The sequence below is a fragment of the Chiloscyllium plagiosum genome, unplaced genomic scaffold (genome assembly GCF_037043375.1).
Source record: "Chiloscyllium plagiosum isolate Xiang-an unplaced genomic scaffold, Cpla_swu_hap1 HiC_scaffold_17, whole genome shotgun sequence".
Classification (NCBI taxonomy): Eukaryota; Metazoa; Chordata; class Chondrichthyes; order Orectolobiformes; family Hemiscylliidae; genus Chiloscyllium; species Chiloscyllium plagiosum.
Genome location: NW_028270155.1, coordinates 43,440,608 through 43,463,480, shown reverse-complemented (window position 1 = coordinate 43,463,480; position 22,873 = coordinate 43,440,608). Strand labels below are relative to the sequence as shown.

The window sequence follows — 22,873 nt, the reverse complement described above, 5'->3', positions numbered from 1 at the left end:
TTAAAAACAAGATTTTGCATAGTCCAATGAAATTCTTTGACACCACCCCACTTGGAAGGATCATTAACCGTTTTTCCAAGGACATGGATGAAATTGATGTGAGGCTACCATTTCAAGCCGAGAATTTTCTACAACAGGTGTTGATCGTGTTGTTCACGATAGCAACCTTGGCAGCAGTGTTTCCATACCTTCTCATCGCAGTTGTTATCATGGCTATAGTTTTTGTTATCATTTTCAAGTAAGTTCTATGTTTGTTAAATAGTTTCAATGTATTCAATAATGGAGCATTAAAAGCATTGGGCTATTGAATTCAGTTCCATGTTAGAACTCCCAATATACAATCACTGTGGGAAGCTGTATACTAAGATCACAAAATCATAAAGTATACCCCATTGAGAACAACTTTTTCAAAAAGTTGTAGAGGGTAAATTTGAAATTCATGATCTCTTTGGGGAGATGTAAGTATCGCAACATATGATTAAATACAGCAGAGATGAAAATAAAAGGTGCAAATTGTGGGATTGCACAGATGAGAGCAAAGAGGAATATTTTAAGTTCTAGCTTGGAAAATCTACTCTACTAAGTACCTGAGATTTAAAATATTGATTCATCTTTTCTCCTTTCAGAAATAAGCAGTCTTGTTTGTTGCATATTTCTGGGTTTTTCTATCACTATTGTATCACCTTTTATATCATTGTCTGCTGAATATATTTGAGTAGCTCCATTTAATTCTTAATTTTTTGGTCTCACCGAAGTTCTGGAGAAACAGAATTTAATTGCACACATTTTTATCAGAGAAAACTGCATATGATGTTTTTTTCTCATATAAGTTCATTATGAAGATTATGCAACAAGGTGTTACCCTTGGCTTGGTAGTAATATGTTCACAACTGAGTCGTAAGAACTCCAAAGGCTTGAGTATGTGATCGAGGTTGGCATTATAATGTAATATTCAGGGGGTACTGCATTGTCAACAGTGCGTTCTTTCAGATGAAGCATTTAAACTAAATATCTTGTGCCCATTGAGGAGGACACAGAAAATTCCATGACATGTTTCATACAAACCACATTGGAGTCCACATGGTGTCTTGGTCAGCAGTACTAAAACCAAATTATCCAGTCGTTATATCATCAATCTGATCTGAGCTAATAGAAACATATAGCAGTTTGACTTGTCCGAGATTCTGAATGTTGGGGCTTGGATAGACAGATAGAAACTCTTCAGTGAACTCATTCCTGCTCAGTTCTCTCACACAATTCCTTGACAAGCTGAATGATTATCCAGTTGAAAGGGAATGGAAGTAGTTGTACAAATATTTCGAAAGGCAATACCACATCAATCCCACTAAATTGCATCAACACAAGCCTTTAGGAGATGCTATCCAGTACAATAGACAAGGCAGTAAATGAAGCACTGTCTCCTTATTCAGACATGTAATCCTGGAAAAGCAAAATTTTACAAAACTTTTACAAATATATTAAGGACAAAAGGGTAACTAGGGAGAGAATAGGGCCCCTCAAAGATCAGCAAGGCGGCCTTTGTGTGGAGGCGCAGAAAATGGGGGAGATACTAAATGAATATTTTGCATCAGTATTTACTGTGGAAACGGACATGGAAGATATAGACTGTAGGGAAATAGATGGTGACATATTGCAAAGTGTCCAGATTACAGAGGAGGAAGTGCTGGATGTCTTGAAACGGTTAAAGGTAGATAAATCCCCAGGACCAGATCAGGTGTACCCGAAAACGCTGTGGAAAGCTAGAGAAGTGATTGCTGAGCCTCTTGCTGAGATATTTATATCATCGATAGTCACAGGTGAGGTGCCGGAGGACTGGAGGTTGGCAAATGTGGTGCCACTGTTTAAGAAGGGTGGTAAAGACAAGCCAGGGAACTATAGACCAGTGAGCCTGACCTCGGTGGTGGGCAAGTTGCTGGAGGCAATCCTGAGGGACAGGATGTACATGTATTTGGAAAGGCAAGGACTGATTCGGGATAGTCAACATGGCTTTGTGCGTGGGAAATCATGTCTCACAAATTTGATTGAGTTTTTTGAAGAAGTAACAAAGAAGATTGATGAGGGCAGAGCAGTAGATGTGATCTATATGGACTTCAGTAAGGTGTTCGACAAGGGTCCCCATGGGAGACTGATTAGCAAGGTTAGATCTCATGGAATACAGGGAGAACATTTGGATACAGAACTGGCTCAAAGGTAGAAGACAGAGGGTGGTGGTGGAGGGTTGTTTTTCAGACTGGAGGCCTGTGACCAGTGGAGTACCACAAGGATCGGTGCTGGTTCCTCTACTTTTTGTCATTTACATAAATGATTTGGATGCGAGCATAAGAGGTACAGTTAGTAAGTTTGCAAGTGACACCAAAATTGGAGGTGTAGAGAACGGCGAAGAGGGCTACCTCAGATTACAACAGGATCTTGACCAGATGGGCCAATGGGCTGAGAAGTGGCAGATCGAGTTTAATTCAGATAAGTGTGAGGTGCTGCATTTTGGGAAAGCAAATCTTAGCAGCACTTATACACTTAATGGTAAGGTCCTATGGAGTGGTGCTGAACAAAGAGACCTTGGAGTGCAGGTTCATAGCTCCTTGGAAGTGGAGTCGCAGGTAGATAGGATAGTGAAGAAGGCATTTGGTATGCTTTCCTTTATTGGTCAGAGTATTCAGTATAGGAGTTGGGAGGTCATGTTGCGGCTGTACAGGACATTGGTTAGGCCACTGTTGGAATATTGCATGTGGTCTCCTTCCTATCGGAAAGTTGTTGTGAAACTTGAAAGGGTTCAGAAAAGATTTACAAGGATGTTGCCAGGGTTGGAGGATCTGAGCTACAGGGAGAGGCTGAACAGGCTGGGTCTGTTTTCCCTGAAGCGTCGGAGCCTGAGGTGTGACCTTATAGAGGTTTACAAAATTATGAGGGGCATGGATAGGATAAATAGACAAAGTCTTTTCCCTGGGTCGGGGAGTCCAGAACTAGAGGCATAGGTTTAGGGTGAGAGGAGAAAGATATAAAAGAGACCTAAAGGGCAACGTTTTCACACAGAGGGTGGTACATGTATGGAATGAGCTGCCAGAGGATGTGGTGGCGGCTGGTGCAATTGCAACATTTAAGAGGCATTTGGATGGGTATATGAATAGGAAGGGTTTGGAGAGATATGGGCCGGGTGTTGGCAGGTGGTACTAGATTGGGTTGGGATATCTGGTCAGCATGGACGGGTTGGACCAAAGGGTCTGTTTCCATGCTGTACATCTCTATGACTCTATGACTCTATGACTCTAAATATAAAAAGCATGTGAAAAGTAAGATTAGGAAAATAACCCTCGATACACATAACATCCTATGTTGAGCGATAGTTATTTATTAAAATGATAGACTACTTAATTCCAAGTCACATTGAAAATAAGCTCTCAATAACCTTGACATATTTCCATCTTAGTGACACTACTGGGTATTCTGTATGGATTTAAATAAAGTTTGACAATTTAAATGACAGCAATGCAAAAAAATGATTCGATGATATTCTGCACATAACAAGGCCCAAAGTGTACCTCTCAGCAAATAATATGAAACAGGCCAAATGTGTGTTAGTCATTCATCAAATATCTACTCACCTAATCAGTGTCAACACTTAACTCCATCGCCTCACTGCACCCCCTATAGGGTTTCAAGGAAGTATCTATTGTATTTTAGAGATAAGTCTTTTAATTAAATCTAAAATTGGAACAATTTAATTTAAGAGGAAGAGTTTCAGGTTGAGAAGCCTTTTGACATAAAGGCTCTAATTACTATCTAAATTAAAGGAAAAAGGTAATGTACAGCAAAATCAACAATGTTAGGATTATTAGTGATTTAGCTGTTAATAGAATATTACTTCATCACTATGTACTTGGCCCCTCAACTTACCATTTCTGTAATTCTAAAAAATCCACGCCTTCACCTTAACTTTTAACACTAGGACTTACAGACATGAAAACAATGAAATTCCTTTGTGGGATATTTATAGTCTACTGACTAATGTATTTACATCAAATTTCTTCAAATGCTGTTTGTGTCATTTAATGCATTTAAAGCAAATCAATTTGCTAAACTCAGCAGTGCTGGCATCCAAGAAGCTGCAATATGAGGCTATTTTGTAATGGTATTAACTTTTAAACTCTAATTGGCAAGGTGGAACTTCACATTTTTGAGTGTGTTTTTAAGGAGTTCACAAAAGAAAATAACCATGTCACTGGATAATATGATCGGATGCATAGCTGATAGTTTACAACAAACAGTTGAGTGTGGAATTCTTTAATTATCTCCCAAATTGTAAGTCTTTGTAAAAAGTGTTTCTCATTTTTTTGAAAGTACACACATAAGACACGAAAGGTATGAAAACTGAAAATATGATTTTTGACTTGATTTCAAAGTAAGCTGAAGATGAAATCATAGAAACTGACAACACAGAAGCTATTTTAGAATGCTGGGTCTTTGAAAGACCACATCCCTGTTTTTTTTGTTCATTATCCTGCACATGACTCAACTTCACTATTAAAATGATTTATGGAATCACTGACACTATCCTTTCAGGTATAATATTTCAGATACCAACTACTCGGTGATAACATTTCTCCTTTCTACCTTTAACCAATATATTTTAATCTGTGATTTCTAGTTATTGATCTACTCAGGAGGGAATATTTTCTTTACCAACTTTATCTAAACTTCTCAACACTTTGAAACCTTTATTATGCTATCTTTTAGCATTATCTATCCAATGACAACCATCCCAACTTTTTAAACTTTAATGGGGAACTGTAATAACATCCTAGTAAATCTCCTTTGCTACTTTTTTAAAAGCATTTATGACTTTCCTGAATCCACAATACTCAACAGAGGCCTTACCTGTAAATTTGTAAAGATGCAGCATGGTCTCTTTACTTTTACATTCCACTGATACATTTGTAACTCCAGTAACCCACATGGCTTTTATAGCAACTTTATCAACTTGCCTTGTAACATATAAATTTTGTATACATGGGTACCAAAGTCTCTATACTTTTCCAATCTTTTAGAATTGTGACACTTACAGTATAGTCTCTTTTCATTGAAGTGCGACCAAAGTGCATCACTTCGTATTTCCCTGTACTGAGCTTTGTTTCCCAGTCTTCCACCCATTTCATCATCCTTTGTCCATGAGCTATCATCATCACTCATACTTTTAAAGTTTTTAAAATCTAATTGCAAAACGCTAGATGGGAGAATTTAGTAAACAACTTGTTCAAGTTGTGCCAGGCTTGAGCTCACTCCACAGTTCTGAGAAATCCTGAGAATGAACATGCTGAATCAAATAAATGATATTTACTTTTAGAAATTTAGGATGGGTATTAGAGTCTGTGTCATTGTATGCCAGTCAAACTATGAACAAATTGAACAACTTTATGTTAATTTGGGTTTGCACAGTTTTAAGTTCTATGTGCAGCGTGTTGAACAAAATAATATCACAATGATTGAAGAGGTAACATTACTTCAGTACCTGCATACATGACAATGCATATTGATTAAAGGCAAAGTGTTTTTAATCTTTAGTTATGTTATTGGCTGATTCACTACACTTGGTTCTGAGGAGAGAAGAATATTCTTAATCCTGATTGCTTGTGAATGAGTATGTGGTATGATATTAGATGCATTCATTCACTGGAGAGTCAATGTCCATCAGGGTAAGCTCTTCACCTTTTTAAACATCTATCATTGTAATCTTTGAAACCATACTCTGAAGTTTTCATCACTAGAATTGTTCCTACCAATTTTTAGCATCTGTTTCCATTGACAGAAGCCTCAGAACAGATCAATCCATCCTTTTGGCCCTTATTGTGGGAATTAATGAAGGAAGGGAAAATTATTTAAAGTCAGGTAGAGAATCCAAAAAAAACCCTAAATGCTTTTTCTATGCAGACTTTTTCAAAAAGGCATCAGAGAACTGAAGAGAATAGAAAATGTTAGCAGATCCCCTTGGTTCTCTCATATTACCGCAAGTATTCAAGGAATAAGCACAATTCATGCCTACAATAAAACAGATGATTTTATTGAACGGTAAGTGAAGCTCTTTATATCTTTGATATTATGCTTATCACAATGATCAATTTTCTACAGTTATCATACTGTTTTCAATCTTAAATTGTTGTCAAAAATAGTGTTCTTTATTATTTTACAGATTTAAAGACTTAAGTGATAAAAATTCTAGCCATTTTTTACTCTTTAACTGTTCGATGCGATGGCTTGCTGTGAGAATTGATATACTCACAGCTCTCATGACTTTGACTGTGGCTCTCTTTGTTATCCTGAGTCCTGATTCAATTCCTGCATCAAATAAGGGACTTGCTTTGTCATACGCTATTCAGGTGAGGAAACTTTTATTTATTCTTCTAGTTTTCACCTTTTGATTATTCTAATTGATCTTCAGAAGTACCATAAAATTGCTTCTGAAATAACACACTCAATAGAATTCAGAAAAAAAATCAACTTCAATATATTTGAGATTTTCCTATTCAGTGAAAAGATATTTCAGTCACCAAGGAAAGACTGGAATGAAAGGCACTATTTCAACTACATAACAACAATTTAAAAGTTCCAGTCTAAATTATGAACAATGTTTTGGGAGAAGTAATATGTATAGCATTTGAACTTTATTCATAAAGAGGGGATGGAAGGCCGGCAGCCTTTTCTTTAAAATATATTTTTATTTAAAAAAAGGAAGAATATTACAACAAATACAAAGCCAAACAATTCAAACTAATATTAAAAACCAAACCTGCTAATTACATAAATATCAACTAATAACTAAGCTAAAAAAGAAAAGTCTTAACAATAATAATAATGATAATAACCTTAGCACAGCTCAGCAAAACAAAGCAATTGCCCTCGATCATTGGGTACGTAAGTTTATACATATTCATATGTTCATAGCTCCTCCCCTCTGGATACCACATTCATTACATAGAATTGCTATGGCTATATAAAGGCTCTTATTAATATGGTAGACAAATCTGTACCTAGGTCGTCCAAACAGGGACACCATGACTTGTAGAAATTCTCAGTTTTGTGGTGCACCATACTCGTAAGAAAGTCCAAGGGGATGTGCTCTATAACTAGCTTACACCAGCCCGCCAGCCCTGGGGGATTTTCCGACATCCACCCGAATAGAATGTTCTTCCTGCCACAAGAAGTGATGATACTGAAAACCTTTTTTTTTTCGTGTGTATCCAATGAAAGGGAATTAACAAAGCCAAGAACAAGAGATATCATGTCCATCTCCCCATCCGTCCCCAAGGTCTTCTCCATTTCGCCTCCCACAGCGCTCCAGTATGCCCACAGTCTGTGGCAGGACCAAGACAATGAGTAAGTGTGCTCATGCTCACTTTACATTTAGGACACGTTGGAGATGCTCCTGCTTTAAATTTAGCGAGGCGGTCTGGAGCCAGATGGATCCAGTGGAGAATCTTCAAAGGCATTGGGTCCTGTTGCAAATCAAGACCCTTCTTGCATTTTCCCAGATATCTTCCCATACCTTATAGAACCATTCAGTCTTGTTCGATGATAAACATTGCTAACAGATAATGTATCCTCAGCATTCAACACCCGCTTCTCCAGGTCAGATCTATAAGGATCAGTTAGAAGTGTGGTCTCTTTTTGCATGAAGTTTCTAATTTGAAAGAAATGAAAGAGGTCCCTACTGAGCAATTCATATTTCCAAGCCAACTGATCAAAGGACATCAGTATATCCCACTCGAATAAATCAACCAGGCAAGACACACGCAGAGTTTAAACCCAGATTCCATCATTCCTGGCTGAAAGCCTGGCCTAACAACTTTGGGTGTCAAAAATGATGTTATAGCAATATTGCCCTCACCCTGTCGCATTGCCCTCCACGCCTTGACGGTATTGATGACTATTGGGCTGTGGCAATATTCCTTAACTGTTCTCAATTTGTCTAAGAACAGCAGGCTAATAAGGAGGCATCTTGCCTGAGATGCTTCGGTGTCCAACCAAAGTGAGTGAGGTCCCCTCCAGCCCAATCATTAATGTAAGATAGCAACGAGCTTTATTGTTAGTTTTTGTTACCTGGGAGGCCCACTGTTCCCAGTCTGTAAGGTAACTGCAATTTAGTCAATTTAGTTAGGGGCCGCTTGCGATAAAAGAACTAAACCAGCTGCTCAGTCTTCTAAATATTTGCTCAGTAAAAAGCAGAGGACGCATTTGCATAGGATTCAACAGGCAGGGCAGAATATTCATTTTAATGAGTGCTTTCTGACCTAACCAAGAGATCGGAAGCGCCTCCCACCTCTGAAGTTCCTGCTTGAGTCTGTCGAATAAATTGGCAAAATTGGCTTTAAACAGCTGATCAAAAATGGGAGTAAAAAATATGCCTAAGTAGAGAAAGCCCTCCTACGACCATTTAAAAGGGAACTGAGATCCGCCCTCAGGATCAGGCACTCTCAGAGACCACCCATGGGCATGGTCTTTGACTTTGCAAAATTGATCTTATAACCCGAGAAGCCACCAATTACATTGATGCATTGTATCAGGTGTGGCACTGACACTGTTGGGTTTGATAAGAAGACAAGAAAGTCATCCGCATACAATGCGATCTTATGTGATCTTGTCCCCATTTCTGGAGCGGCTATATTGGGATCCCTGCGTATTGCCTCCGCCAGTGGTTCGATCACCATTGTGAAAAGCAATGTTGACAAGGGACAGCCCTGTCAACTGGCCCAACAAATATTAAAATTGCTTGACCATACACCATTGGTGAGGACCGTGGCAAGAGGATCACTATACAAAACCTCCACCCACCTGATGAAGGTCCCTCCCAGGCCAAATCGCTTCAGAGTATGAAAAAGATATGGCCACCCAACCCTGTCAAATGCTTTTTCTGCATCTAAGGAGAGCACCAATCCCTGTACCGATTGCTGTTGACATACTTGGATCATGTTAAGTAATCTTCTGACATTATCCGTCAATCTGCAACCTTTTATGAACCCTGTCTGATCCTCCTTAATGTTGGAGAGCAGTACAGTTTCTAGCCTTAATGTCAGAGTCTTGGATAGGATTTTGAAGTCAACATTCAGGAATGAAATGGGTGTATCGGAAGCACAGTCTTCTGGGGCCTTCCTTTTCGTAAGAATGGGAGAGATGTTTGCCTCTCTTAGAGATGGTGGGAAGAGGCCATGACTATGTGAGTCATTAAACATACCAAGCATTGGCCTTGACAATATACTTATAAATTCTTTATAGAACTCACTGGGGAGCTTGTCAGGAGACGGCCCCTTCCTATTCTGGAGCTGCCTCACAGCCTCCTGCACCTCTTGCTCTGACAATGGGGCATTGAGGGGAGACTCTTTTTCAGAGATCACTCTTAAAAGGTCCAAATTCTTAAAAAAAGACTCCATCTTAACCCACCCTCTCTCACATTACCAATTTCAGATTGGTATAATTCAGAGTAAAATTTCCGGAATGCTGCATTCATTCTTTCAGAATTTTAGGTCAAATTTCCAGTGTCCTCTCTGATCGAGGTAATGGCCTGGGGGAGCACTCTTTTTCCCAGCAAGACATGGTAGGTACTTGCCCGACTTATCCCCATGCTCAAACAGCCTTTGACTTGCAAATGTAAGCTCCCCCTTGGCTGTCTGTGTGAGCATGGAATTCAGCGTAGACCAAAGCGCCGTGATCCTCTGCAGTTTAACCAGCAAGGGCCTGTAAAAATATGCCTTTTCAGCTACTTTCAGAGGTGCCTTGAGTAAGTGTTGCTGCTCACTGTCCGTCGCTTCTTACTGGCTGAATAGGAAATAACCAACCCCCTAGCATAAGCTTTCGCTGTTTCCCAAAGGATGGATGGGCTACTGGCCGAGCCTGAATTAGTGTCTAAAAAAGGCCTGAACTCAGTAGAAAAGAACTCAATAAACTTGCTATCCTTAAGGATGAAGGGGTCCAGTCACCAGTGCCTCGAGCCTACCACTGTATCCTTATTCTTAACCATTAAATACACTGGGGCGTGATTGGAAATAGTGATATTGCCAATTGTACATGACACCACCAAGCCCAGATGTGCTGTAGGGGTCAGAAAAAGATCATTCCTGGAATAGCATTTATATGGGCTTGAAAAGAACGTGAAGTCCCTGCAAGTAGGGTGAAGATACTTCCAAACATCTACCAACCCCAATTCAGCACACAAATCTCTTAAATTGTTTAGATCACAAAGAAGGTGTCAGCGGGCCTTTGGGCAATCTGTCTACCGTAGTGTCTATGAGAAAACTGAAATCCCCTCCTACGATGATATGTTGAAATGCAAGGCTAACCAGTCTAGAAAGTGCACCTGAAAAGAATTTAAGGGGGTGGGCTAGGCGACAGTGAACATTTAAAATCCCGTATTCTTCCCCATGTATCAAAGCTTTAAGGATTACAAATCTCCCATGTGTGTCTTTAATGCACTCTAACAACTTATATGGGAGATTCTTTCTAATTAAAATGGCTGCCCCCTACTCCTCGTATTGAAAGATGAAAAATAAACCTGGTCATACCCATTCTGTTGCAGCTTCAAATGCTCTGCATCATTCAAGTGTGTTTCTTGTAATAAGGCAACATCCAGCCTTTCCCTTTTAAGGCTGGAAAGTACCTTCTTCCTCTTGACCGATGAATGGCTCCCCTTAATATTCCAGGTGCTCCTTTTAAACACATCCTGAGCCATATATAGCAGCATTTAGGCTCCAGAGACGAAGAACCCGAACTACACATCACTGAGCTTTAACGCAAAAGAATCCACAAAATCCAAAAACTACACAGACTAAAATAACTGCAGCCAACAAATCTGCAAAACTTACAAAAACGTGCAAAAAACAGAAAAATTAAAAAAACACCAAAGGCACTGATTAGAGGAATTTACCCCCCATTCAAAGGGGGTACATACACACCCTACAACCCGACTAACCATCCCAACCACCATCTCAACTCCCACCAGCTAGGGTCGCACCACACACAACGACCACCCGGGAGAGAAAAAACAACACCCAAAAGCAAGGTTAGTGCAATGAACAAGTAAACTAAAAATGCAGATGTCACCCATCCCTTAACATAACTTAGAGATGAAAGACAAATATTCTATCCATCCCGGACATCATTTCATGCAATTATTACCAGAAAGGAGACTCCACCAAGTCCTTTTCAAAGAAGAGCAAACCCGAACAGCTTTGTCCTCTACACCTATTCAGCCGTTAGACTTAAGTCAATGTGTCCACAAAGTTCTTTGCTTTCTTTGGTGAGTCGAACAAATGTATGGATCCATTATGATTGATCTGAAGCACCGCTGGATATCTTAAAGAATACTGGATCCCAAGCTCTCTCAATCTCCTCTTGACACCATTGTAGGACTTCCTTTTTCAGACCACTGCCACTGAGATGTCTTGAAAAAAACATGATCCTGGAGCTGCCACATGCAGCTCTGGGCTCAAGGGGCTTCCATGAGCCTCTGCTTGTCTTTATAATGATGGAGCCTTACCAGGACAGGGCATGGGTGCTGATCCGCATCTGGATTTCATGTATGACCCAGTGGGCTCTTTCAATTGTTACCCTTCCCTTCTCAACCTCCAAGGAACTCCAGGAACCACTTCTCAAAGAACTCCACCGGCCACTCACCTTCCATCCCCTCCGGTATGCCAACAACACGCAGGTTCTTTCTTCTGCCCCTGTTTTCGAGATCAGCTACCAGATGCAACAGACCCCAGAGCGGTGTTTCCAGGGCTTCAATCCAGCTCTTGGAGGAATCAGTCCCTACCTCTCCCCCTGCAGCCTGGCACTCGAGCTCATTGGTCCTTTTCCCAGGTCTTGCAGCATAGCAGATACAGGAGCCAGCTTCTCCTCGATCTGCCTTCCCAAGACCTCACGAGATTTGGCCAGCTCCTCAACCAGGGTCTGGTGAGGAAACAAGTTCGCTGCTTCAGCGGGCAGGGCTGTGGCCTCAGCCCTTGGATAGCTTCCTCCTTTCTTCAGCATTCTCCACCTGCAAGGACAAAGGTAAGTAGATTCTTTTCAGATTTCTAGCTCCTTTACTGTGTTTTCACTCACAGTAAAGTGTTTGGGATGTGTCCTGTCGGGTCAGTGTTGCAGCATGGAGCTCAGCAAACGTGATCCTTACAGGAAGCCGCTATCTTGGATCACCCCCCGTTAAGTTTTTAAATTTATAATTGACACGTTGCAGTCAAATGAGAACAAAAAAGACAAAATAGAAAGAGCAAAAAAGTTGAGCTTCTTTTCAGATAAGATAATCTTGTGATGCTAGGGTTCTTCAAAGGAGCAAAATTATCTCATTTCATCAATAAATTAGATATCTTTTTTGCATTTTATATTCTAACTTCTTGAATGAATATAATTGGAACTTGACAATGGACCAAATATTGTATTCAGAAAAAGGGCACTCACTGCTGATCTTCAAAACAGAGGTTTAAACTGTGGATTTTGCAGCCTTCTTTCCTTGCATTATAAAAATGTCTATGCTTCTGAAGTATTTTATCAACTGTAAAGTGTTCCTGACGGATAGTCACCATTGTAATATAGGGAACATCCTGAGTTCATAAGAAATACAATATAGATCCAAGGTGTCCCGTCCTTCCTTTATCTAATATATTACTCATTTGATTTCTGAAAATACATTATGCACCATGTTGCTCACATCATCTTGCAGTTAGAAAATATTGTAAACAATATCTAAAATTCTAAGTATGCAAGTTAGCTCCCTGAGCTGGAAGGTTAGTTTTCAGATGTTTCGTCACCAAACTAGGTAACATTATTAGTGAGGGTTTCCGGTGAAGCACTGGTGGTATGTCCCACCTCTCTATAGGTCTTGGTTTCTTAAGGTGGGTGATGTAATTTCCTGTTTGTAATTTACATAACAAGATTGTGAAAGTTAGCGTTAAGAAAGCAATTCTTCCTTTGTCAGGTTTCCAGAAAAAGAGCAAAACAGAAAAATAGCAAAGTAGGAGCCTTACTGCAGTTTTCTCACTTAGATACAATATACTGCTGTGTATGTAACTTTGTAAAATCAATGTGAGCTTAATATTAAAGTTAATTCATACTGTTTCCTTGATCATTTAGAACAAAAAGAAGTGTCTTTACAAATGTGGACATGAGCAGGATGAGTATTCTATCACATACGTGCGAAATTTAATTAACCATACTATTTGATTCAAACACTACATTATTTATAACATGTTAACTGGATCATCACCAATGAAAACGCCTCATTTTAAATAGTTGTCCCATGTCTTGTATAATAATGATGATACATTGTTCAATTAGATTGACACATGTCTGACACTTTTATCTATTAAAAGATTTAAGTTTGAGAGATTCCTACTTGTGTAAATTAATTACTAAAACAATTAGGAAGGATAACAAAATATCCCCATAAAACTGCAAAACCAGTCTTCAGAAGAAACGTCATCATTACTTGAAGTGTTAAATATAGCAATCTTGAATGTTTTGGGATTTGGCACTGATTACATCAGGAGGTGGGAAATGAGAGGTGCAAACGCAGCCAACATCTATGGTGGGTTTGCCAATGCTTTGCAGGAGAGAGTAGACATCACCAGGAGATCATCAGCTTTCCAAGCACAAAAGTGAGCAAATAACCAATTGGAAGTAAAGTTTAAAATCCAGCACTAGGAACCCCAGCTCCTCAAACATTGTGAACGTGAAAAAAAACTTTAACTTTTGCTAGGTTATCATCCTGATGATGGACAATAACATTCCCCACACAAGTTCAGGTTCAGTGATTTCTGTTCTTCTCAGCCTCTACAGCTGATAGACAAGCTCCTCAGGAAGCTTACTGGGCATCAATTAGATGTAAAGTGGTTTCTCATTTCCCCTTTCTTGGATTTATTTGAAAATGGTGTTTCTGAGATGAAGATATCCAAGGATATTTTCAAATCATTTTCTGAGCCATTTCTTACCCCAGCATCAATTGGCCAACAATTGAGATCAGTGATTTTTTTTTCAGAGCTGAGAAAATTAGAAACGTAACAAGTTTTAAATAAGGAAACGGGAGAAATGGAAAGAGAACAAAAGGGAAGACCTGTGGTGAGAGAAGTGTATTGGCACAGGGTTTAGGAATGGCAGTACGACAAGTACAGCACCAAAAGATGTATCTAGAGAACATGGAATAGCAGAATAATGAACTGCAAAACAAAAGAGAAACAAGAATAAAATGAAACCTGTGAATTGAAAAGAAACAAAATTGGGTTGGAGATTATGACCTAACATTGTTGAACAGTATTGGATCTGAAAAGTTAGGAGGTGCCTAATCAAACTATGAGATGCTCTTCTTCAATTATTTTGCATTAGTTAGCAATTATTATCACAAGACGTATTCAGAAATGCACAGAACTGAACTTGAAATATTTATTGCTTATAGCTGACAGGATTACTCCAAATCTGCATAAGAATGGGAATTGAAACAGAAGCCAGATTCATATCAGTAGAACGAATAATGGAATATATACAGGTGAGCACATAAAGAGACAAACATTTTAAAACCCAATTCACTAGAGTACATCTGTCTCACTGTTCCTTAAAATTACATATTTCTATCAGCTTTGTGTTTCAGAAGCTCCATTGCATGTTAAAAATGTAACAGTTTCCAAGGAATGGCCTAATCAAGGTGCAATCATGTTTAAGAACTATCAGATGAAATACAGAGAAAACACTCCAATAGTTTTAAAAGGGTTGCATTTAAATATAGAAGCTCAGGAGAAAATTGGAATCGTTGGAAGAACAGGATCAGGTAAGAGATAAAGAGAAAACTGTTCTGGATAATGAGAGTAGAATATATTGAAAATGACAGTAAAATAAATACCTTATTAATCAAAAGTTAAAACAAAAGGATGTTATTTACGAAACAATAGTGTACATTATATTGCAGCGATAGTTTCCCACATGTTTACCAATACTTTCTCTTGCTTTTAAAAACAAAGTGTTGGAGAAACACAGTAGGTCTGATAGTATCTGTACAGAGAAAACAAAGTTACAGTTCGAGTCCAATGATCCTTCATCAAAACTGACTCAAACCATTATAATACACTAACCACAAATTACTATAACACTGTTTTTTCTTTAGAGATGCTGCCAGACCTGCTGCTTCTCCTGCACTCTCTGTTTTTGTTTCAGATTTCTGGCATTCATACTTCTTCGTGTTAATCTTTCATTGCTTCGATGACTCATTTTAATTCTGGGACTAGTTCCAGCACTGCATCACTTCTTGCTCATCTAAAAATATTCTGACGTAGAAGACAGTTTTAGACACATCGTAGAATCTCCATTCATATTTCACCATGTGAATGATATCAATTATCTTTTTTTCCCCAATACACTTGCAGTTTAGCTCTCATTCATCTCTATATCTGAATCTTTATTTGCTTTACAGTGTTATTGACTCTGCATTTTCTCCAAATACAATAATAGCTCCCTTCCTATTCTATAGCTTGATACAAACAGATTTACACTTACCAATATCCCTTCTATCATCCCGACATTTTAGCATTGTAATATAATGTAACACTTCTACCCAGCGTCCCTTTTCCCTCTAGTTGATTCTGTCTGCATGTTTTGAGAACAGAAGCACATAGCTCCCAGCGTTAGCTTTAGCCATGTCTCTGGTTTATCAAAACTCAGATTCTTATAAATCCAAAACATATTTTTTTAAAAAGAAGAAAACCAAATTGGAAATGGTTACAAATTTATAAAGAACTAAAATGACTTGTCAATTTGGTGGAGTGGCCTAAACTAATAGGACAGAAAAAAAATTTAAGATTATAAATATATTCTGAATCATAGTATTCAATCTTTACAATACAATTAACATCACTATCAGAGTAGATAATGAAGGTTATCACAACAGTGTGACTAAGATATAAGTAGAAGTCCATGACAAATATTCACAACAAACTACATAGCTCTATACATTATTATGACACCAGCAATAACTTGGGTTGGATTAAAACTGCAGAAACAAGAATAGCAGACAGCAACACTGAACTGTCTCATGCTTTAACCTATAACGGCAAATCATTAATTTAAGTTAAATATGGGTCTGGTATCGGGTGTTGGGGCTTGGTTGTGGCAGAAGAGAGGGGTTCAGAGGTGAAAGGTTTTCAGTTTAAAACTATAATCTAAAACAAGCATCAAGGCTTTTTTGGTTAACTGGGATAACAAAAGGAAGTAACCCCTTCCTTAGCATCAATCTAAATATTTAAGACATCCACTACATCCCTGATAAAGATTTGAAAGGACAATTTCCTGGTCCTATGCTTCCAGTTGGAAGTAATTTTAGAGGAAACACAGATTAGAAATTAGGCTTTGGTATCATTGCCAAAAGGTGTATTGCTGGAAAAGCACAGCAGGTCAGGCAGCATCCGAGGAGCAGGAGGGTCGACATTTCCTGCATAAGTGCTTCATTAGGGAAAAAAACTTTGTGGGCTTGTGAAAGATTCTATAATGTGAGTTTTTTCCTCACTGAAATATTGGTTTCAACAACAAAACCTTGTATGAATGTAGCATAGTTCATGGTGTAAAATATTACACAGATTTGTTCTCTCATAAAGTTTGAAATGTGGCCATAAAAATGGATTTTGGGCTAATGACTAAATGAGATAAATTTGATATGTGTACTAAAGGAACAAAGCAAAGACAGATTAAAAGTTTTAGGGAAGGAATTCTAGAGCTTAAGGCTTTGGCAGCTAAAGGCGCGCTGCCAATTACAGAATGATTAAAATGGAGGATGCTCAGGAGACCAGAATGAAGTCAGTGCAAATAACTCAGAGGATTGTCAGTTAAAATAAATTCTAGCGATAGAGAGGAACAAAGGTTTTGAAAGAAAGGAAAATTAAATCCTCTCACCTTACTGGGAGCCAGTGTTGGACATCTACACAGGGTGAACGGTGTGAGTTATGAGTTAGGACACAGGCAGAAAATTACTGCATGCCCTCAGCTTTACAGAGGATAAACATAGAAGGGAGGCTAAGTGTGCACTGGTTAAAAAAAAAAGTGCAGACATAACAGGAATGGCTGAAGTTCATGGTAGAAAGCAATGATGTATTTTTAGATGATTTCACGAAGAAGCAGCATGTCGATAAAAAATAGAAACCTACATTCTTACACTTAACTAACATACAAACTTCTCAAATATTGACAATTTCTTGTTGTAGGAAAGTCTTCACTGAGTGTTGCATTATTCAGACTAGTTGAACCAGTCACAGGGACCATCCTGATTGATGATGTTGATATTTGCACTATTGCTTTGGAAGACCTGAGAAGTAAACTTTCAGTGATTCCACAGGACCCAGTTCTATTTGTCGGTACAGTGAGGTAGGAACTCTTCTTAAATCCCCCAATTATTATCAGATGTTGATTATATGGTACAATATTGTTTTATTTTTAATTTACTGTGTGGTTTCTGTTTTGGGATCTTTGCTACACACTGTACTGGTCTCGAATGTGCAGATTTAAAATTGAGTTTTTATACATACCACCTGTAACCAGATGGTGTAAAGGTGATCACTGCAGGATTTTTGTTTATGTTTTGTCCCATAGAAAAGTTTGGGACACTTTCCCATATGACTAAACACTTGTTAAATGTGGTGCACATCTGATGGACTGCAGTGGTTCACCCTTCTCAAGAGAATTAGAAATACACAGAAAGTGCTGTCCTAGCCAGTGATGCCTCCATCCTGTGAAAGAATAATAAAAATACAATGCAATTTAAGAACAAGAAAGTAGAAAATAGTTACCATACAATCCTAATTCAGTCAACAAAAATGTTTATTTGTAATAAAGTCAGTATACTGCTACTTTTTAAGTAGACAATTCACATGAAATGAAAACTGACTCGCTGACATCGTGACAGGCCATTGGCTTTTCTTTCCTAGAGGAACATTTCAGTATCAAAGCTCTGAGCATCACATTAATGTTTTAATCAACACTTTCACACATTACAACATACCTCTGGAGCAGCCGGGACTTGGACCCAGGCCTCCTGGCCCAGAGATAATCACAGTAGAAACACAAAACACTTAGTCAAAGTCATTGTGTCATTTATTTTCTACTCCTTTTGTCACAGATCTATAAGTGTCAAAGTCTTCATCCATCTTTGTTAATATTCAACTTCACAAATTGGAATGTAATGCCTAATCAGAGAATATTGGATAAATGTGAAATATTGTAGATTTTATATATCTGATAACGACGCTTCAGAAAGCTGGATATTGTATCTTATTGGTTGATTCAGTGGGACAGGTTATTAATAGCATTGACCATATCTAATCATACTGTTCTGTGGGTCTGCTTTGCCACAACACTTATTTAAATCTTGACACCATCTGTTAAAATTTCTGTGGTATTTATTCCCTAATTAATCTTTATGATGGAAGATATTTTGAACTTTCCATTAATACTAAAAAATACAGGGGAGGAATTAAGTGCATCACCATCACTAAAGAAGTAGTATTAGACAAATTAATAGGGCTAAAGACTGACAAGCCCCTGATCCTGATGGCCTGTATCCTATGATCTTTAAAGAGACAGCCACAGAGCTGGTGGATACATTGATTGTGATTGTCCTGCACCTGTACAAGGTGCTGTGAGATCACATCTGAAATACTGTGAGTAGTACTGGTCCACTTGTTTAAGAAAAGATTATTATTTCATTAGAGGCTGTTCAGAGAAAGTTCACTAGGATGATCCTTGGTATGGAGGGGTAGTCTTATGAAGAATGATTACACAGTTTGTGACTCTACTCATTGGAGTTTGCAAGAATGAGAAGTGATCTCATTGAAACATATTGGATTCTTAAGGGGCTTGACACAGTAAATGCTGAGAGGATGTTTCCCCCTTTGGGAAAGCCTAGGACAAGAGGGCATAGTCACAGAATGAAGGGGTGCCAATTTAAGACTAAAATGAGAAGGAATTTCTTTCCTCAGAGGGTTGAGAGTCTTTGGAACTCCTTTCCACAGAGAGCTATGGAGATAGATTCCTTGTATACTTAAGGCTGAGATAGATAGCTCTTTTAATCAAGGATTTTGGGAAAAGGCACTAAAGTGGAGATGAGGAATGTTGGATCACCAATAATCCTATTAAAAGGTGGAGCAGGCTTGAGGGGCCAAACAGCCTACTCCTGTTCTTATTTCTTACAGTCTTATGGATCATCATTTTGTCTCTCTTACATTATTAGCACCTTACTTTGGTTCAATAGTCATTTTTGTAAATATTGAATTGAATTCATTTTCCATTAACTAAATTCTGTACTTTCTCAAAGGTACAACTTAGATCCTTTTAAGAATTACAAAGATGATGCAATATGGGAAGCTCTTGAGAGGACCTATATGAAGGATATGGTAAGTTTAACAAAACTTAAAGACTAAAAAATGATACTAATTAATATTAACAAATCAGGCAATTATACTCCTATGGACCTCTGTGAAGTGTCTAATTGTTTTTATAGTTTCAACAACACTCGGCTGTTTTTATAATGTTTAGTGGCTCAAAAGTATTTTTCAAAACATTAGCAAGTGTGGATTTATAGATTATTTCAGCAGAGGTTCCAGATAATACCTTTATCTATGTTACTGTTATCCATAACAGACAGTATCTATTTTTGACAGAAAAAGACGTCCGCACTGGATGTGCACACTTCTGCACACTCTACATCATTTAATTGAAGACAATATGTGCTGAAAGTGTACAAATGGGGCAGATCCTAATTTGACCTTAATGATGCTATTTTAAACTCATGGCCTAATCACCTGCACTGTTAAAATCACATTGTTGTTGATTGATTCCTAAAAATTGTTAGTGAAGTCTGCAGGTGCTGAGGTGGCAGGTGGGGAAAGCTTTGGTTCTGGATTCAAAAGTTCTGCTTGTATCATTTTCTCCAGATCATGGTTGCTACAATCCCCTTTTGCCCTGTAGTGAGAGAATGGTTCATCAGTGGCAGCACAATGGAAGACAAAATATCCAAAGAAGGAAGCTTAGGTGGTGGAGGAGGATTCTCAGGGCTTTCAGGGTACAATTCTTTTACCTCAACCTGAATGAAGAATGTGTTTCCAAAGCAAGTGTCCACTGAGATCTGCCACATACAGCAAACAGACCAGCAGCTTCACAGCATGGCAAGTGTGATGTTGTCAGTGACAGTGAAGATGACACTTGCCATTAATGTCTTTGTATTGGGGTCTTTCCAGGCCGGAGTGGGTGGAATATCTAGTATGATACCTCACTGCTGTAGACACAAGGCCACTAATGCTTTGTGTGCTAAGAGAGGAGAATATGTTATATTCCATCTTTCCAGAAAAAAAGCAGACTCTATGTGCATATAACTTTACTAGGATAGTGGCTTCCCCATTATGCAAAAAGTTTTGACATGTTTAAATTTAGAAATAGTTCCACAACAGCCACTGAATGTCCAGAGATACCTGCTGGCCCCTTGGCTCTTGTCTCTGATGTGCAACCCAACTAGAGATGGACAGTTTGCTTATAAAGAAAGTGTAAGCAATGTTTTCTGACCGTTCTGGAGGAACTCTGCAGTATCTCCCAACATCTGTCATAGTTTACTGCATCTTGTTCAATCTTGCCATCATTTTTTAAAAATTTCATTCATAGGATATGGGCATTGCTGACTGGCCAACATTTATTGCCCATCCCTTGTGGCCTTAAGAAGGTGGTAGTGAGCTGCCTTCTCAAATCGCTGCAATCCATTTAGTGTAGGTACACCTACAATGCTGTCAGGGAAGAAGCACCAGGATTTTGACCCAGTGACATTGAAGGTAATGGCATTTCCATGTGTCTGCTGACCTTGCCCAACTTGATGGTAGTGGTCATAGGTTTGAAAAAATCTATCTAAGGAGCTTTGGTGAATTTTTGCAGTACATTTTCCACATGATGCATGCTGCTGCTACTGAATGTCAGTTGTGGGGGAATGAATGTTTGAAGATGTGGTGCAAATCTAGCAGGCTGCTTTGTCCTGTATGGTGTCAAGCTTCTTGGGTGTTGTTGGAGCTGCAATCATCCAGATAATTGGGGAGTATTTCATCACGCATCGGACTTGTGCCTTGTGGCCAGGCTTTGGGTAGATTTGAGGTGACTTAGTTGCTACAAAGTTCCTTGCCTCTGACCTGCTTTTTTGTCTCAGTACTTACGTGATTAACCCAGTTCAATTTCTGATCAATGGTAACTCCTAGGATGTTGATAGTGGGGATACAGAACAAAAGAACAAACAAAGAGCAAAGAATAATACAGCACAGGAGGGCCCTTCAGCCCTCCAAGTCTGCACTGACACATTTCGCCCTTCCATGCCAAAACTGTCTTCATTTACTATTCCATTCCTATTCATGTATTCGTCCAGGTGTTTCTTGAATGCTGCTATTGTGTCTACTTATACCAACTCCTCTAGCAGTGCATTCTAGGCACTAACCACTCTTTGTGTGAAAAACATACCTCGCACATATCTTTTAAACTTTTCTCCTCTCACTTTGAACTTGTATCCCCTAAATCTTGACCACTCCACACAAGAAAAAAAACCTCAAACTTTCCACTCTATCCATGCCATTCACAATCTTATTAGGTCATCCCTTGACCTCCTATGTTGTAGTGAAAACAAATCTGATCTATCTTTCTTCATAGCTAAAATCCCCCATACCAGGCAACATTCTGTTAAACCTTCTCTGTACCCTCTCCAAAGCATCCACATCCTTCTGGCTGTGATGGTGATGTCATTGAATGCCCAGAGGTGATGATTAAATTCTCCTTTGTTGGAGATACACATTGCCTGGCATTTGAGTGATGTAAATGTTACTTAGTTATTGCCACTGGGTATACAGTAAGGAGTAGAAGATGAGAAGGAAGAAGGGTAGAGGCATTCAATCACCCTTTTTCTGACTGGGCTGTCCATGGTCAGCTTATTTGACTGTGTGAATTAACAGTCACGCATCTTAACTTTGATATTGACCATCAGAGTCCATTTGACCAAAATGCTAAAATTAAAATCACTCCAAACATTCCAAATCAGTTGTATCAAACAAAGCATCTAGTATTTCACAGTCTATATGATTGACCTATCAGTGACCTTGTAAATTGGTTCCAGTCTTTGTTCACTGTGTCAGCTTAATGCTGAAATAGGGTACACACAGTCTTCCTTCAGGATAATGACGACCCTAGATTCATAGCCATTGAGTCATATAGTACAGAAGAGGCCCTTAGGCTCATGAAGTCTGCATTGACCAAAATAAAATTACCTCTCTACACACACTTTCCAGCACTTGACCCAAAGTTTTGAATGTTATGACATTTCAAGTGCTCATCCATGTACTTTTTAAAAGTTGAGGTTTCCTACCTCGCAAGCAGTACATTTCAGATTCCTATTACTCTCTGGGTGAAAAGAACATTTCCTCAAATGTCACTAAATGTTTTGCTGTTTACTTTCAAATTATGCCCTTTTGTTATCAATCCTTCAATTAAGGAAAAAGGCTATTTTCTGATCACTTTGTCTTTGCCTCTCATTATCTTATACACCTGATTAGATCATTTCTCACTGCATTGAGCACTCACTCCGAATGAGTGCTCAATTTACCTTCGATTACCCTGGACTATGGAACATTTGAGGAATAGGTTAATCTAATTGTTTCAAGCTGCTACTATGCAGTAGCAACATGAGTGGAGTTTGACATAGAGATTGACAGGACGTTGCATTATCCAAAAACGTATTTTACATATCATAGAAATAAGAAATGTGGTTCCATAAATTTCAGTATCGGTGTGATGCTAGGTATGTATCTGGAAAGATATCCCAAAGACT

General features: G+C 38.7%; 1 protein-coding gene across 3 annotated transcripts in view; it reads left to right on the top strand.

The window, feature by feature from the left end:
• abcc12 (ATP binding cassette subfamily C member 12) overlaps positions 1-22,873 on the top strand; it is a 122,036-nt gene that overhangs the window by 90,674 nt on the left and 8,489 nt on the right. For all 3 annotated transcript variants that reach the window (XM_043706923.2, XM_043706921.2, XM_087995882.1), the window contains 7 exons: positions 12-238; positions 5,944-6,081; positions 6,203-6,389; positions 14,450-14,539; positions 14,629-14,818; positions 17,238-17,397; positions 19,343-19,421. In XM_043706923.2, coding sequence (XP_043562858.2) covers positions 12-238; positions 5,944-6,081; positions 6,203-6,389; positions 14,450-14,539; positions 14,629-14,818; positions 17,238-17,397; positions 19,343-19,421 — 1,071 coding nt within the window. The remainder of the gene's footprint in view (positions 1-11; positions 239-5,943; positions 6,082-6,202; positions 6,390-14,449; positions 14,540-14,628; positions 14,819-17,237; positions 17,398-19,342; positions 19,422-22,873) is intronic.